Source organism: Danio rerio, chromosome 16, assembly GCF_049306965.1.
Source record: "Danio rerio strain Tuebingen ecotype United States chromosome 16, GRCz12tu, whole genome shotgun sequence".
Classification (NCBI taxonomy): Eukaryota; Metazoa; Chordata; class Actinopteri; order Cypriniformes; family Danionidae; genus Danio; species Danio rerio.
This window is the reverse complement of record NC_133191.1, coordinates 16,659,315-16,677,877: the sequence shown is the minus strand read 5'-3', so window position 1 is coordinate 16,677,877 and position 18,563 is coordinate 16,659,315. Positions and strand designations below refer to the sequence as shown.

The 18,563-nt window shown below is 36.8% G+C and overlaps 2 protein-coding genes across 5 annotated transcripts in view; both read left to right on the top strand.

The window, feature by feature from the left end:
• tnxba (tenascin XBa) overlaps positions 1–2,587 on the top strand; it is a 28,755-nt gene extending 26,168 nt beyond the window's left edge. For all 4 annotated transcript variants that reach the window (XR_011006671.2, XM_021466883.3, XM_073925968.1 and 1 more), the window contains one exon: positions 2,077–2,587. Coding sequence is in view for 3 of the 4 variants with exons in the window: in XM_021466883.3 (XP_021322558.1) it covers positions 2,077–2,193 (117 nt within the window). In the remaining variant the exon portion in view is untranslated. The remainder of the gene's footprint in view (positions 1–2,076) is intronic.
• Positions 2,588–3,941: 1,354 nt separating this feature from the next.
• cyp21a2 (cytochrome P450, family 21, subfamily A, polypeptide 2) lies at positions 3,942–17,958 on the top strand. Its single transcript, XM_021474355.2, has 12 exons — positions 3,942–4,097; positions 5,085–5,276; positions 6,118–6,207; positions 6,295–6,449; positions 8,092–8,187; positions 8,274–8,384; positions 8,484–8,570; positions 8,650–8,733; positions 11,422–11,535; positions 12,565–12,731; positions 16,485–16,588; positions 16,686–17,958. Exons 1-12 carry the CDS (start codon positions 3,974–3,976, stop codon positions 16,928–16,930), a joined length of 1,569 nt encoding a protein of 522 aa, XP_021330030.1. The 5' UTR covers positions 3,942–3,973; the 3' UTR covers positions 16,931–17,958.
• Positions 17,959–18,563: the final 605 nt, after the last annotated feature.

Sequence of the window (18,563 nt, the reverse complement as noted above, 5' to 3'; positions counted from 1 at the left end):
GACACACACACGAATGAAGGTTATGAAATGATAGTTTGTTGTACAGTTGGCGGTTTACTTCCGTTATTTGGTATGATTGCATTCATACCAGTAAGGAATCGGACCAGAGTTTGTGTGAACCGAACCCCAGACCACCTCTTTCAGCCAAAATAGGGTACGGTACATGTGTGCACACTAGAGTTCAGAAAATGCATTCACACTAGCTAAACGTACCGTACTCTGATGTCAAACGAAACTGGGTGCGGACCAAAAGTGCTAGTGAAAAAGCACCCATAGAAAACGACATCCAACATCCCAATTAAAAAAAACAAGTTTATTTTATTTATTTTTTTTTTCTGTGATCCGGACCACTAAAAGCTCAGAATTCTTCCATACACATCATTCGAAGATGGTGAAATAAAAGAGAGATGTGATATTGGTGATGCTAAGTGGAATTATTCAGTTGAGGTTTGTGAAGCCATGGCAACAGTACTCGTATAACAGTACTAGTAGCACATATGATGGGTTTTTCTGACAACAAGACGTTGTACAGTTTATCTACACAATTGTTTCTGAAAGTCAAAACAAGAATTCTAAGAAAGTCAAAATCACATAATCTGACGAGAGTTTCCTCATCTTCAAAACTAACAAATAGGTTGTTTGTGCAAGCATTTTTATTTATTTAAAATAATGACAGTGCATGTTTTGTGTTGTGTAAAATTGCATGTGACTGGTGTAACCAATCAAAATTCAGAACATGATTTACAGTCCATTCTCCATTAAAAAAAAAAAACCTTAGCGTCCACTTTGCTGAGGCATACATAGGAGGATGGTGATATAAAAACTGCTAAAAGGGAAGCTTCTAAGCCTCGTATTACATTGACATTTAAGCAGTTAGCAGATGCTTTTGACCTACAATTGAGGAGGCATTCAGAAATTTAATAAGAGGCAATACGCACAAGAAGTGCTAATTATACAAAAATTCTTAGTCCTCAGAGAACTAAGTACTAGAGAGAAGAGTGTTTCTACTGGTGGTTTGTCAAGCCCACTTACGTGTGTAAAGCATTTCTTATACTCAATTTCAACTTATATGCACAAGTTTTTACTACATGTTGAACTACTACATTAAGAGGCATGGATTGATTGTAAGTACATTTCGAGTGCAAATATACTAAAACTAGTGCAAGTGTCAGTTAAAGTATCAGACAGATAAGAAAATGTGTTTTCTACAGGTGGTTTGTCAAACCCACTCACTCTCACTGATTGAAACTATGATTGTTGTGCTACTGTGACACAATGCTCTACCATCTGAGCTACATAAATCACACATTTTAGCATTGATGAAATCACATATTTGATTTATGGCTAACAGATTAGAGCACTATTTAGAAACACTCTTATATCATATTTCAGGGGTCACAAACAACCTAAATAGTCCTACAACATACATTGAAGGATATGTTGAATCTGACAAACTGACTGTCATCTCAGAGTAAAAATATCCAACACAATCTCATGACATTTTGTAACTTTTTTGATTCAGTGGCTAGTTCTTATGAATCTGTATGATCTTTTTTGTACATTTTTGTATGATTTGCTCATCCCCAATGATGGTTGGGTTTAGGGATGGGAGTGTGTGCCATGCCTCCTTTTTAAAATAGTACATTTTGTACGACTGAACTGGTATGAATTCGTAGGAATTAGTCACTAAACTGACAAAGCGTAAAATACAAACATTTTCTACTAAGAAAAAAAAAAAGCTGAAATATCATGTAGTCTGAATGGCCACTGTCCTCCAGGACAATGACCCTCCAGGATTAGTGTTAGCTAGCAATTTACTCTACTGAGTGAAGCTTGAAGCCACTGCTCTTATGAGTCACTTTTTTAAAAATTACTAAAAGTAGCCAAATAAATGTTAAAAACTGCTAAATTTGTTGCTAGGTGCTTTTTGGAAAAAGAAATTGCTAGGGTAGTATGAAAAGTTGCTAGCAACAATATTGCTAAGTTGGCAACACTGTCCAGGACAGAATCTGGACACCACCGGTATAGGTCAAGTTGTCTACCAATTTTTTATTTTTGTTTCGTCTTGTTTTGCAGGGTGTGGTGTGGATTGACTGGAAAGGCAAAGACGCATCCCTGCCATTTACAGAAATGAAGCTTCGACCTTCCAATTTTAGTCAAACAACCTCAACAACTCCAACAGCCCAAAGTTAAACCTGCAAAGTGAATAATGCACAATGTGCAAATACACTGTACAAATTTCTACACTGCTACTTCATTGTATATAAGTTGACAACATGCATACAATTCTTATATTACTTTGATGTGTAGCTTTGCAAATCACATTCTTTAGTGTACAACACTTTGTTTCTTAGAATTGTTATGTAGACATGCATGTGTCAATGTTCTGGTGTTCAATTATCTACCACAGATCTTACCATTTCTCCTACTGAAATAACTGCACTGTTTTGGTCTGTTGTTGCTTTTTTTGGATAATTCATGTTACTTCAAATCTCTTTATATTACTATCACCCCTGTCTATAAATTTGTTTTACTTTCCTTGTTTCAAGATGTGTAGAGAAAATGAATAAAACAATGTACTAACCAGTCCTGGGTTCAGGAAGTGAGTTTTTGCTTACTATTATTATTATTATTAGTAGTAGTAGTAGTAGTAGTAGTAGTAGTAGAAGAAGCAGTAATAGTGGTACATAATAAAAAATGTTAAGTGTTTTTTAATGTTTGATCAAACCCAACAGTTAAAAAGGATAATTAAAATGAAATTGAAAACGAATTACAATGTCAGGTTTATCAACACTGAGTTGCTAGTTTAAAGACATAGTTATTATAGATGTGTGCTGTTATTGATATGATTTCTATAATATAGTGTAATATTAGACAACCCAAAGTATTTTTGCATACACAGAAGTGATGTCTTTTTTAATGATTCAAATAACTTCTGTGTAAATGTCAAAAAATAAAATGACAAAATATAAATGCAGTAAAGTTATGCCATCATTTAGGTTAAAATATATGCTTAAGTAAAACTGAAACAATGTACGTTGTCTGGCCTGTACTTATTAAAAATAATAATAGTAAATGTATTAAATTTTAAATTATTACAAACTTCTTGTTGGTAAAGGGTTAAAACCTTTTTGTTTATAAATGCTGGCAAAGCATCCAGTTTTTTATCTAATAGTATTTAATCATAAGATGATTACATTTTAATATTACTGACAAGAACAAAAATGGTCGAAATTTTATTTATTAATTAGTTTTTATTTAAACCTTTATGCTTAAAACCCGCCTTTTTTCGTTAACAAACATATCTGTATAAAGATTCAATGGATTAGTGCAATTCAACCATGAGTGAATTATCACACTATAACTTCTCTTTACAGGCAAATTCTCTTCCAGATGTCTACGTTGAGCTAAAATGCAAACTGAAGCAGACTGGTTAAACAGTAACTCCATTCCTGTCGCAGGGCTGAAGGATTAAGACTGTGGTTTGGCTATAGACTAGATTCCGCCATACCTGACACTATACTTCTTTGACTGGCTTTGCCGGGTGGTAACTGTATTTCACTATATTCCTGAGCTAATGCTGAATCACTGCTTTATTTCCAATGAATGGGGTCTTTCCATCCAACGGCTTGCGGCAATATATCAGCATGAAGCTCAGCAGTAAAGGTTATACAATAGCACTCACAGTAACTTAGTGTTTGGCTGCACTATATATATATGCACTTTCTTTTTTGACTAAATAGAATCTTTGTTGGTCAAAAACCAAATGGTGATTTGGTATCCTGTAATGTCATTCATCAAACCGTGCTGTTATTGGTTTATATTTCTTGGTTTGAGAGTAACATTGAGATAAAGGTCAAGATAATATTTACCTATCCTTGATGAGAGAATACATGGAGGTGGAAGATGATAAAAGGGGTCAGAGTAATAGAAAAGCTTTCAGAAAGCTTTAGCTACAGAGAGAACTAACAGCATGTGTTTCTCTGTGGTCAGTGTTGTGCTATTGCTGTTCATTTTGTGGATGCTTGTGGTCAAGTTTAGGAGACAGAGCCACAGACGAACTGATGGCGTTGCCAAAGAAAACAACAAACCAGAAGGTAGGAGGTTTGATTTTACTGAGAGCTGTGGGGGCATCTAAATTGAAGAATAGTTTCATTGATAACAACAGCTCAGCTTTGATTTAATGGAACACTGCATTTTTTTATTTTGCAACTCCCCTAGAGTTAAACAGTTGAGTTTCAATATTTTTTAATACATTCAGCCAATCTCCTGAAACCCTATAAGTTTTGCATGAATTATTGAATCACACATTAGACCATTAGCATTTCACTCAAAAATGGCCAAAGAGTTTTGTAAAGCTTGACTTTTGTAGTTGTGTAGTTCACTGTGCACTAAGACCGACAAAATATAAACACTTTCTATTTTCAAAGTCGCCATGGCAAGGAACTATATACTTTCATTCTGACCTAATAATTTCCTGCACCATGGCTGCAACAAATGCTACTGCATTATGTAGCACTGCAGCCATGAAACATAAGCAAAGTTCCTTTTCTTATTATTACAGAATGAGAATATAGATAACATGTACTTCATGTAGACGTCTTTGAAAGATCGCAACATCTGCTATTTATTAATTAGCCATCTTCTTTACCTCTATAAATCGTTTATATGATGAATCTTGAACTCCTGAAATTACTGAAGTATGATAACAAGCTCTGGTAAACAGATGCGATGAACTCATTGTACTGTCATGGGTCGCAACACATGCTTGTTTTCTTGTTTTACACTTGTTTTCCATTTGTCTTAAAACATAATGTAACTGTAGAATACTCAAACTTTAAAAAGTAAAAATTATTGAAACTCTTTTTTAATTATAGTTGAGTGAGATGCTAATGGTAAATCTGATTTAATGATTAATGCTAAGCTAATTTAACAAAAAAGTGCTTCAGAAAGACCTGGTGATCAGATAAATAGATTTAAAAAATGGTAAAACAACTCTCGTGGGCTAAACAAGCCTGTTTATACAAACAAACAAACAAAAAAGATTGTTATTTTAATATGTGTTTCTTTTTATTGTCCAATAGCTGTTTTTCCCAAACTCCTGCATTCACTCTATAAGCTCTTCTTCAGTACCGTTTCTCCAACTATTTCTGGTCCTCGCTCTCTCCCTTTGCTGGGAAACATGCTGGATCTCGCCCAAGATCATCTGCCCATCCACTTGACTGCATTGGCAAAATGCTATGGAAATATTTATCGGCTTAACTGTGGCAGCACAAGTAAATTGTCTTTTTTATTCCAAACCTATTTCATAAAAACTCATATCGCAAATGGTGGATACATGTAGACTTACATGCATTTGTTCAGTAAATACACTCTTAAGATAAAAGTTTTTGTTGTGATGCCAAAGAACTATTTTTTGCTTCCTCAAAAAACCCTTTAGTCAGTAGTTCTTTTAAGAACCGACTACCTTTGAAGACCATTTAAAAAAACATCTAAATGAAGATTGAGACTATTCAACAGAGACCAAAATAATACACTTTTACCAACATGACATAAGCAACTAATATTGTAGAAAACAACAGTGAATTATTGCACATAATCATTTGCATAGATGAACCAAAGCATTTGCATATTTTCTGATATGCACAAGTAACACAATGATGTGAAGATTGAATGGGTAGTTTTAAGAATTTCAATTCTGATATCAGAACTGTACAAAAGTGACTTACAGTAAAACTGTTAGAAGACATCCCTTGGTGTTATCCCTTGGCATACAACTACTTTACCATAAAATTAGATCAGGACAAGTTTGTAGGACACTTTAATCAGATTAATTTTGTATTCTCTTATATATATATATATATATATATATATATATATATATATATATATATATATATATATATATATATATATATATATATATATATATATATATATAAACTAGACCTATGTGATTTTTTTATATCTTCATATATTTTCTCTTTTTTAGCCTACTTGCTTAAGCATGAATTATGAATTTCCTTTTAAATGTTGCATGTTCTGTAAAAAAAGTCGTTTTATCATTACACAATTTATTCAAGTCAATTGATGTTTTGTTTGTCTGCTTGTTTGCAGCTATGGTTGTTTTAAACAACAGTGAGATTATCCGTGAGGCTCTAGTTAAGAAATGGTCTGACTTTGCTGGGAGGCCTCATTCATACACCGGTATTTCCAACTGGCATATTTTTTTCAAGAATGTCTACATTATTTATGTGTATATTATTATATCTGTTTCTTGTTCCTTAATCCTAGGTGATATAGTGTCTAGAGGAGGACGAACCATTTCTTTGGGTGATTTCAGTGAGGAATGGAAAGCTCATAGACGTGTCACCCACAGTGCTCTGCAGCGCTGCACCACTGACTCCCTGCACTCTGTCATAGAAAAGCAAGCACAACATCTCTGTCAGGTAAAGGACACACACTGACTAACACAGATACATCCTTCATTGTGACAGACATTGACTGGTGTCCAGGTCACAGGCTCAAGGACAGTAGAAAGAAAATAAATAAAGAGAGAACAGGAACAAGGATATTTAAGCATGATCATAGTCAAAATATAAAAATTATAATACATATTAAATAAAATGCTAAAGAGTACACAAGTTTTGTTTCAGCAAAATGTTTACTACTAAATAAATTGAAAAAAAAAAAAAACTTATTAATAACCAGTGCTATCTCACAGCAATTCATAACCATAATTTTGTGACTAATTCATACTGTATGAATTCATACAATCTCATTCGTACAATTTAGTAGGATTTGCTTATCCCCCAATGACAGTTGGGTTTAGGGTTGGGGTTGGGTGCCATGCCTCTTTTTAAAAATTTTACATTTTTGTATGATTAAACTTAGACAAATGATTTAATTATTTAACTCGTACAAATTAGCCACTAAGTGAAGTTTATTTATAAACTAATTTCAAGAGGATCATGTGCTTATGATTGTTCATGGCTGGTCCCTCATTAGTTAATGCTCAATTTACCAATCGATTCCACAATTCCTAACTCATTAAAAATAACCAGAGATTCTTATCTCAGTATCTTTGTCTTGAAAAATACACCCACCCACTCCTACTCCCCCTCCTTTCTGGATGGGTCACATGGCAGCACCTGTGAGTAGCACTGTTGCCTCATAGCAAGAATATCTCTGGTAAAAGTCCTTACTAAACCAGTTCACCTTTTTGTGCAGAATTTGCTCGTTCTTCTCATGCTCGCTTGGGTTTTCCCTGGGGTGTCCAGTTTCCTCCTACAGTCCAAAAAACACGCAACCTAGTAAATTGAACATACCAAAACGGCATCATAGTCAAGCTCTACGTAAGCCGTATATCTCCTTAGCCATCTTATATTTGCCTTTAGCCAGAAATAAATCAGGGGAGTTTATTGAGATCTACCTGTACTCAAACCCCCATCTCACCTTGCTAACCGGAAGGAGCCCAAGGCTCAAGGACTTTGTAAGCTCTCTTCTGAGACAGCATGCCAAACAGACTTATTACCAATCATCAGCAAAGTGTGAACTCTTGAAACTGGCAAAATGTAAAATATATTTCCATACATTTCCTTGTGAGATCAGGGCATCAGGCTGTAATAACAACTCATTTTAAATATTATTAAAAGCAATAATGTGCTTTAGGTTAAACAATATTAATAAAAAAAGCCATTCATGGAAAACAGAACACAAATGAATAAATCAATTGATACAGACAGACAGACAGACAGACAGAAAGACAGACAGACAGACAGACAGACAGACAGACAGACAGACAGACAGACAGATAGATAGATGATAGATAGATAGATAGATAGATAGATAGATAGATAGATAGATAGATAGATAGATAGATAGATAGATAGATAGATAGATAGATAGATAGATAGATAGATAGATAGATAGATAGATAGATAGATAGATAGAACAAAAGAGATTGATTAAACAAACACGTTACCTGAGTGAACAAACAAATGATCAAAAGAAATAAAGAATAACATATTGAAAGACAGACAGACAGCAGACAGACAGACAGAAAAGTTTTTGCTTCCTGCTTTTAAACAGGTGTTACGAGACTACAGTGGAAAGGCTGTGGATTTATCGGAGGACTTTACTGTGGCTTCGAGTAATGTCATCACAACTCTGACCTTCAGCAAAGCTGTAAATCTTTAAAGCTATTCATCACAATTTACAAAAGTGTTCTCAGTTTTACTCACTGTCAGACTTTCGTTATCTTATTGTGACAGTATGATAAAAGTTCAGCAGAGCTGCAGAAGCTGCAGGAGTGTTTGAATGAGATTGTTTCTCTCTGGGGTTCACCCTGGATCTCAGCCCTGGACTCCTTCCCTCTGCTCAGGGTAACATGCTTGATTTTATGTAGTATTGATAATCATTTTGATCCATACATTGTGGATGTATTTTATTTGTACTCTTTAAAAAATAATAATTCTTTGCAGAAATTTCCCAACCCCCCATTCTCTCGTCTAATGAAGGAGGTGGCCAGACGCGATGAGCTGATAGGAAAACACATAGAGGAGTTTAAGGTAAGACAAATAGTGCAAATAAGCACAGAGAGTTGTCAAAAGTTTTCAAGTAGCATCTAATCAAGTGACATGTGTGCAGAAAAGTGAGCATAAAGAAGGTGGCACACTGACTTCTTCACTCCTGAAGTGTCTTGAACCACAACAAGGGGCAGCCAATCACACGGTGAGCAGTTTTTTTTTTGTTTGTTTGTTTTTTTTTTGGATTAAACAACTTTTTGACTAAAGTTTTCAAAAGTAAAGACACAAAATGCTATAAAACATTAATGAATTAATTTGGCATATACTAGTCCATGGAGGCACGGTGGCTCAGTGGTTAGTACTGTCGCCCCACAGCAAGAAGGTAGCTAGTTCCGGGTGGATCGGAATATTTTCTCTGTGGCAACCTCTGACAAATCAGAGACCAAGCCGAAGTTAAATGAATAAATGAAATCCCGTCCTATCAATCAGGTCAATCAGGATCAAGTTCCTCATCAAGATTTAATTTATGCTCAGGGGTGTATTCCAGAAAGCAAGTTTAACTAACCTGTACAATAATCCTGAACTCTGCATAGTCTGTTCCCCTTCGGTTGGGGAACTTCAGTGCTATAAGTGGATTTGATCTTTGTGAAAATCCACGAAATGGGAGGATTCGGTTCAGAAGCCGCTTGTCTGAAAGAGTATTGAACGGGCCAATGAATGCAATGAATTGGCAGCGTAAGCTTGCACAGGTGAGCTTCATTGAAAATTATCCCAGCATATAAGCACACCTGGAGCGAGCAAACGCCATCCTTTTTGCTTCAGAGACTTTCTGATCGAGTCGATGAGGGTTCCTCCTGCTGTGACCAGCAATTCTGAGCGAACGAGAGCATTCTCCCGGTCCAGAGTGTGTACACGCAGCGGCAGACGGTCGAGCTGGGTTTCACCCTTGCCTGGCGTTCTTTGGGTCCGGTCCTCCAGAGCAGTGCGTATAAAGTTGCAAACTTCACAGAAAGAGCAACACAGTCGTGCAGCACGTCCTTTTCAGGACGGCGCTCCACTGTGCGTTTCTGGATGTGGTGGTTTCCTGTCCTCGGATGATGGGCGCGGGCACTGCGTTACATGCCTGGGGGGTCCAGCATGTTAATGCGCTGCTCGCAGGCAGTTCATGTCGTCATTGCGATGCCATGACTGTTGCGCAGCAAAGATCGCGGCTAGCCTTTGCAAAAGGGTGAACCACCCCAGTTGTCCCCTGCTCTGCAGCGGGCACTCGGGCAGATCTGAGGGTTTCAGCGAGAGATAATCCGTCGCCCTTGGGCCCGCGGACCTCCCGCTCCTCTAAGCGCTCCATCCAAGCTTCGGGCGGGGGAAGCGATCCGTCTAACAGATGGTAGCCCTTACGCCCGATGACACCAGAGACCAGACGTCCACCGCGGCATCGGAGGGTGGGCTTTCATTGTCCGATGATGATCCAGACCCGCTCGTCCCCTCCGGGCAGGTGAGCGCTGTCACTACGGATCTTGAAACGGACATGTTAGCCGTGCTTTCCCGGGCTGCTTCGGCCGTGGGTTGGAGATAATTTATCCCCCAGCTCCGCGGCCGGACCGACTAGAGGGGCATTCCCTTCTTCCCAGAGGTGCACAGTAGGCTCACGCGGTCTTGAAAAGCACTTTTTTTTCTGCTCGTGCTGCGTGTCCCTCCACCCTCACCACTCTTGACGGTGGAACAGCCAGGGGTATGTGGTGATTCCTCAGGTTGAGTACGCGATGGCGGTCAATTCGCGCGGCGCCTCTTCTTGGCGGGGTCCGCCTCGTCTCCCATCCAAAGCCTGTAAGTTATCTACCTCCCTCGGAGCTAGAGCTTACATAGCTGCGGGCCAGGCTGCTTCCGCCTTGCATGCGATAGCCACCTCACCTCACATCTGCGCGTTTTTGAACCGCTGTCTGCACAGGCTGCCGTTCAGAATGCTCACGCAGAAGCGCATCCTCCGGTGCGTTCGTCCTCTGGGTTGGTCTGCAGCATTAGACCTGATGGACGTGTATTTCCATGTCTCCACTGTTCCTCGCCAACGTCAGTTTCTGCGGTTTGCGTTTGAAGGTCGAGCTTGGCAATACAAAGCCCTCCCCTTCGGGCTCTCTCTGTCTCCGCGGGTCCTCACCAAGCCCGCGGAGGGTGCCACTCCCTTAGCCCTTGGAGCGACCCCTCGGGGAACGAAGGGTTACTTCTGTAACCTCGAACGTTCTGCTTTATTAAAGAATATTTGGTGTAATGGTGCTGTGATCCAGTCTACTTTTGGTCTCAGAATGTGGTATTAAGGCAAAATTCTAGTCCATAAAGCAGTGAGTATTTTGAGTTCAAAATAAATGTAAAGGCTTATGGACACCAGAGTGCTTTTTGCTCGCATTTTCCATCGACGTTTAACACTAACGATGTTTGACTAAATAAAGGGCGCCAATGTGATTGTGCACATCAACGTGCAAAACGACAGGTGTAAAAGTGTCATTTTTAAAGAAACACGTGCAGTTTGAAGAAGATGTCTAGAGGTATTATGAATGAGGAGCTTCTTATTGCTCTGGTGAACAATAATCATTTCTTCATCGCTAGAGCTGGAGTTGCTACTTGAACCATCAATGTGTGTTCGAATCGCCAGTAACTTTAACAACAAGCATGTTAACTTTCTGTATTCTTCTTCTGTGTTAAAAGCAGGTGTCAGAAGCTTAATGTTGTGTAGCGCCGTCTAACGTCAAGGAATTGATTTTGCATACTCTTCTGCTCGACGCCAGTAAAAATCGCTTGTGTTTGAATCTGGAAAAATGTATCGGAAAAAAGCTGATGATAAACACAAACGAAAAGCATCTCGATGTGTACGGGCCTCAATGTGTTGTCTTCTATACAGACTCTGACAGACACTCATGTGCATATGACCACGGTGGATCTGCTGATTGGAGGGACAGAAACTATTGCTGCCTTGCTTAACTGGACTGTGGCCTTCCTTTTACACAGGCCAGAGGTAACTTAATATATTCCTAAGTACCATCTACTAGCAAGGGTGTCCAGTCTTAGTACAGGATGGTCAGCATCCTGCAGAGTTGTAGTTCCTAGAAGGCCCATCTATACGTGTTTGTAGAGTTGCAATGTCTACAATGTACAGTATTTGTGTCTGTTGAGTCTACAATTTAAGTTTTGACAAGCTGTAAAAATTTCATGCTGAACAAAACTTTTTTGTTGTTTTTTTCCTAATTGGCCTGTTTTTCATTAAGATTTTACACTGACATGATTTACATAAGGCTCACAATACATAATTTCTATGCACTGAATCCTTATTTTTCAGCTATGCCTAGGAGTAAGCCAACCCAGGCTCATTAGAAATATATGCCCAGGGCTAAATAGATGACTTTTGTTCCTTTTCACACTACTGATGTTTACAGGAACATACTACTGATAAATAAAGGGTTGTTTTTATATGGTTCTTTATGGAACAATGTGTATGTGATCCATAATCGAACGTGTTTGCACATGAACAGCTTTTCTAGAGTGGTCAGCTTGCTTGGTAACTCACCTCTTGTGGTGTTATACTTTTTTTTTTTTTCGAATCAGGTGAAGCATGGTTCCAAAAGCAAAAAAATAAAAATAAATATAAAATAAAAAAATTATCCTGGGCATATTTTTTTCTGTGAGTCTGTTTTTAATATCCAGAATTCATTTTTTACCCCCAGGTTCTGCTGGTGGCAATTCCAGAATTTACATTGCCAATTGTTCATTGTAATTGTTTGTTTTGGTTACATTTTGAAAATCCCCAACCATTGCAGAGCTTGGGGGACCAGAGTAAGTGCTTCAGCTTGGCCTCACCTGGTCCAAGGCTGTGAATTCTTAGGGGTATATTTAGATAGTATGATAAGTTCCTGATTATCTTGGTTCAACTGTGTTTATGACTTAAAGAAACTATGAAAAGAATTAGGCACCCTGACTTTAAAAAAAAAACTGTTCAAACATTCAGCTCAAACTAAGAATATCACATGCCCATTCTCTCTTCAATCAGGTTCAGGATAAAGTGTATGAGGAGCTGTGCTGTATGCTGGATGTGCGGCACCCTCAGTACAGTGACCGACACAAACTGCCATATCTGTGTGCTCTGATCAGTGAGATGTTACGACTGCGACCTGTAGCTCCCCTCGCCGTACCACACAGAGCCATACGAAACAGCAGGTGAGCATCAAGTGAAATTACAGTGCTGTGATTACTCATAATTGGAATCAGTTTAGCTCATCATTGATGCTAAGTTAAGTGTTAATAATAAAGTTAGATAATAATAAAGCCTATACGAGAGTTTGTACATCCAACAATTCATTTTGGTTTTCATCTTTATACTGGCAATTATTCAAATTTTTGGAATAGAATTAGAAATTAAAAAAAGATTTACTTCCTGAAGACAACTAATTTATCGATTTAACCAGTGTTTTCCAATCTCTCAAACACTTAAGCCCAATCTAAATTCTATTTATGTCCTTACATCTTTCCTTTGAAAGGGTTAGGGATGATAATATTTCCCTAATAAGGCCCTGCTACAATATATCCACACATGTCATTCAATGTCATAACTAGCTCATATGTCATATGAGATGTCATCTGCTGTAATCATTCCAGAAGGTACAAATGTGTTTGACAGACAACAAAGCATTGTTTGTTTTCAAATCAAAAACCAATGAGTGGAAGGACTAAGGGTTAGAAATTGGGTTTGGCAAAAGTACTTGGTTAACACAACATGGGGTAACGTTCTTCTGTATTTTTGTTGTGACTTGGTAACGTGGGAGGAAATTTGATTAGTGCAGAATCATTTACTTGATCTCAAACATTTTCACCTTGTCGCACACCTAGAGTTCTAAACTTCAACAATGAAAATGACATTTTAAAATATTATTTATCTGGTAACTATTAATGTATCTTTGTTACCACGACTGGGGTGGAGTGACAGGAGACAACAGGAGGTAAGATTCAATATGCAGTTTATTCAATGTCAGGCAAGCAATGGTCAAATCAGGTGCAGACAGGTATGTGAAGGCAGTCCAGAATCGTCGTCAATATAACATGCAATAGGTCTAAAGGCAGGCGGCTAAACAGGATAACAAGGAAAGCAAAGCTAGGGTCTAAACACGGATAAATAAGACAGGGAGAAACGCTTCGTAATGTCACACAGGGAAAACAAGACTCGGCAAACTGGAAGCGAGAATGAGTGGCTTATGAATGGAATGAAATCAGTCTGTGAACGAGGCTCAGCTGGTGATGCAATCAGGATAGATGAATGAACAGACGTGCGTGTTTGGGAGCAGTGCATGTATGAATGTGTAGTCCAGGGAAAAGCGGAAATGTAGTTTAGAGAGTTCGTGTGAAAACCAGCGATCCTCTGGGAAGCGATCACTGGTTGTGTGACAATCTTAATGAAGCACTAGTGAAATAATGGAAATATTTTATAGTTATTATTTGGAGACTATTATCAATATTATTTTTTTACCAAATAAAGCTGTCGCACAATATCAGTGTCATTTTCCCCACAACACATTAATGTCGCTTTAAAAAGTTTGTGTAATAGATTATTCAGGTGGTTTCTATGAAAATGAATAATGCCATCTGAGAACAGGTTCATTAAAATTTAAATTTTTAATTTAAATTTTAGAAATTAAAATTTTTATCAACAACACATGAAGAAAAATCAAGATTAATATTGCTTGATAAGAAAATACATTTGTTCTATGTCATTTCCAAACATGCTGTACCTTCAAAGATATTTTTAAAAACCAAACAAAATTAAGGTAAATAACTGTATTTTGTATAAATGAAATGGCTAGTATCAATTCAAAGCTAATAGATGAAGCTATTTGAAATTTTTTCACAATAAACTGTAGAAATGTAATTTCCACCGCTGAAATTTCCATCACCAAACACATTTTTAAAAAATATTTAAAAAGTTCTCATCACACAAAGAGGGCTCTATTTTGACGATCCATGCGCTAAGTGCAAAGCGCAAAGCGCAGGGCATAGGGCGCAAATTCATCAAGGGCGTGTCAATCTACTTTTGCTATTTTAAGGACGGAAGAATCCACTTTGCGCCGTGGCGCATGGTCTTACAGGGTTGAACTTGTTCTTTTATAGTTATAGGTGTGTTTTGAGAATAAATCAATCAGAGTCTCATCCCCCATTCCCTTTAAGAGTCAGTTGTGTTGCGTCATGGCGCATTTGCTATTTACATGGCGGACTTTGTTAGTGGAAAATCTGAGCACTCCACTAGCGAGAAAACAGTTAAACAGAGCATCTACAGAGATAGAATGAGAGATTTCTCATGAGATCACTTTCACAGACATCCATTAGCCGATACATAATTAATTATGTTTGTTAAGCGCAAAGGTTTGTTTCAAAACTATTTCTAAATTCAGTTAGATTCTCCAGCAAATTAATAAATAAAAAATAATAATAAATTATTATTTAAATTCTTTTTCATTTTTTAAAGATTTTTGCGTATTGGACCGCGTATTGCTGTCCTGTCTTTGTGCAATGTGTAAGTTGAAGAATGGCCCATATAAGCCCCTCTTCTTCCCTCAGTCATATTTTATAGAAGTATCTTTATAGGGGGTTCAAACTTGGAGCTCAATTTCCATTATCTATATCTATGGTTTATTCACCCTAAATACTGAATCAGAAACACGAGATGGAATGCCTTTTTTTTTCTTTGAGAAAAAAATTAAGCTCTCAAGCTCACTTGAGGTTGTTTTTGGTTTGTGTTTAAAGACTTTGAACGATGATCTTGTCTTTCTGGTTAACAAGTTAACATTTATAACATATATATATACAATTAAAGAGAGAAGTTTTTTTTAACACATTTCTAAACATAATAGTTTTAATAACACCTTTTCTAATAACCGATTTATTTTATCTTAGCCATAATGACCGTAAATAATATTTGACTACATATTGTCCAAGACACTTCTATACAGCTTAAAGTGACATTTAAAGGCTTAACTAGGTTAATTAGTTAACAGGTTAAGGTAATTAGGCAAGTTATTCTTTAACAATAGTTTGTTATGCAGACTATCAATAAAAAATATATTAAAGGGGCTAATGCTTTACCTTAAAATGTTTATTAAAAAATGTAAAACTGCTTTTATTCTAGCCGAAATAAAACAAATAAGACTTTCTCTAGAAGAAAAAAATATTATTACACATACTGTAAAACTTTCCTCGCTCTTTTTAAAATCATTTGGGAAATATTTAAAAGAGAAAGAAAAACTCAAAGAGTGGCTAATAATTCGGACTTCAACTGTATGTATGTATATATCTATATATATATCTATACACACACACACACACACACACACACACACACACACACACACACACACACACAGAGCGTGTTAAGTAAGCCACTTCTTTAAATGATAAATGACCACAGATAAATGTAATGTTGTTTTGTTGAATAATACAATTAATTTGCTAAATATAATTGTAATGAAAAAAACTTCTCTGAATTGATTTATACAGAGCTGTGGAATTTATTTACAGTATTAAAAAGTAAATACATTTAGATTGCAGTACCTGAAAATTAAATTAATGTTTTTTTCCATTGGAAAAATAATTTAATTTCAATACATACTTTGTAACAAATTACACCCAAAACTGGTTTCAAACTAATAAAAATGTCTATAAAAGATTCTTTGTTCAACTTATCAACATCAAGAATCGTCAGATCAAAAATCAAACTCCCATAATGCAATTCAAAAGCATTAATTAACTTAACAAAAACAGTAAATCATAAATTTGTGAAACAGTTAATTAATCGTTGTTGGGGTTTTTATTACATATACAGTGTTTTTGCCTCTGCTTTTTATGCATGATGTCTCAACATTGAAGCTTTACAACATTGCTCACTTGGTTATTTACGCAACGGTAAATTTACAAATTTCTGCTTAGCATTGCAGGGCATTTCATTCCCAAGAATACAATTATCATCCCTAATCTTTACGGAGCTCACCATGATCCAGAAGTCTGGGATGATCCATATAGCTTCAAACCAGGTAGGCCTACAAAGCATGTTGTCTGACTTTCAGTTTGGTTGTTTGCATGCATATCACAGTGCTCATTAACTGCGACAGTCAATCTGATTTATTGCAGAACGCTTTTTGGAAGGTGGTGGCGGGTCCCTTCGTTCTCTGATACCTTTTGGAGGAGGCGCACGACTGTGTTTGGGAGAGGCGGTAGCCAAAATGGAGATGTTTCTCTTCACGGCATATCTCCTGCGAGAGTTCAAGTTCCTGCCTGCCAGTAAAGAAGAGCCACTGCCTGAACTGCGAGGTGTCGCCAGCGTGGTTCTTAAAGTTAAACCATATACAGTTATAGCACACCCCAGAGAACAGTAGATGCTTATGAGGAGTAAGTTGCAGTTGTCTGGCTAGGTTTATGGATAATATTAGTTGAATGTTTATTCTGCAGTGTAAAATACATCAGTAGTATGTACAGTAACTCATCATTTTTCAATGTAGTCTCATGGCATATCTTAACTTTTTTTGTATTCAGATCTCATTTATAGATTTAATACAACTCATGTATTCATGAACTACTGACGGTTGGTTTTAGAGGTAGGGTTTAGGGGTACAACTCCTAATGAAATTGTTTGAATTTGTATGAAGTGTTGCATGCAAAACTGTTGCAAACAATTTATTTTTGTTGAATTAAAACAAACAAATTAAATTGAATAATGTTCAACTTAATTTGTTTTACTAAATTCAACACAAATTGTTTACAACTAATTAACGTAAAAAAACTGAGTAAATCCAAGGAATCATCTTTGAATAATTTTTTTTTTCAGTGTACATAAAATAGTTTAGTTTCCATGTGAGATTGAGCTGATTTTTTCTTGCGTCTTGAAAAAGGTTGATAACAAGTAGCTACATGAGACTACAGAAGTTAAAAACAAGACAAGCTATCTACTGGTGAGTTTACTTTTAAGACTTTAATTGTTGCTTATACCCATAATCTTGCAAAATATTCAAACTCAGACTCTGAATGGAGATTGAAAATGTTGTCTGAAATGCTGGCCATGTTGAAGTTAAGGTGTAGTTCATTTATAGCTCAAATATAGCGCTTTACGAATTTGGCTAAACACTGTACTGCTTTTGTCATAGACAGAGACCATCATAATTTAGGATTTTTGGGGGGTAAATTAACAACAAGTAATAACACTGGGCTATAATTCACTGATGTTATTTTATTGTCTGTAATGAGAATTTAATTTTTGGAGAAAATGCTATAATTAGACTGTGGAGTATATAGTAGTAAAGAAATTCTTTGTAGGATTTTCTTTGTGTTGGTGTTGGTGGGGGGAGGGGTGGGGGGCTGAAACTGAATTGTAAAAAACCTCAGTATCTATTAAATTCTTTGATTGAAATGTTTTTCATTCATTCTATTGGCTTAATCACTTTATTTATCAGAGGTCGCCACAGCGGAATGAACCACCAACTGATCCAGCATATGTTTTATGCAGCAGAAGCCCTTCCAGCCGAAACCCAGCACTAAGAAACAATCACGCATTCACACACATACACCATGGCCAATTTAGCTTATTCAATTCACTTACAGCACATGTCTTTGGATTGTGGGAGAAACCAGAGCACCTGGAGGAAACCCACATGAAGATGGGGAGCACAGGAAAACTTCACACAGAAATGCCAACTGACCCAGCTGGGGCTAGAACCAGCAACCTATTTTTGTGAGGTGACAGTGCTAACCTCTGAGCCACTGTGCCAAAAAAGCGTGAAGTTATTACCTGTCACTTTAGTATTGATTGAATGATTTTTTTTAAATAAATATCAAAATGAGAAATAAAAATAAAACATAAAATTTGAATCAAACCTGCAAAAATCCCATTACAGCTGCCAAGATTGCACAGTCGAGACCTCTTAGAATTTAATTGAAAATATTAGAATTTGCCAATTGTCCTCAGTAGGGTCCACTGACAATAATAATAAAAACACACAGCGCATTCATCAAGTT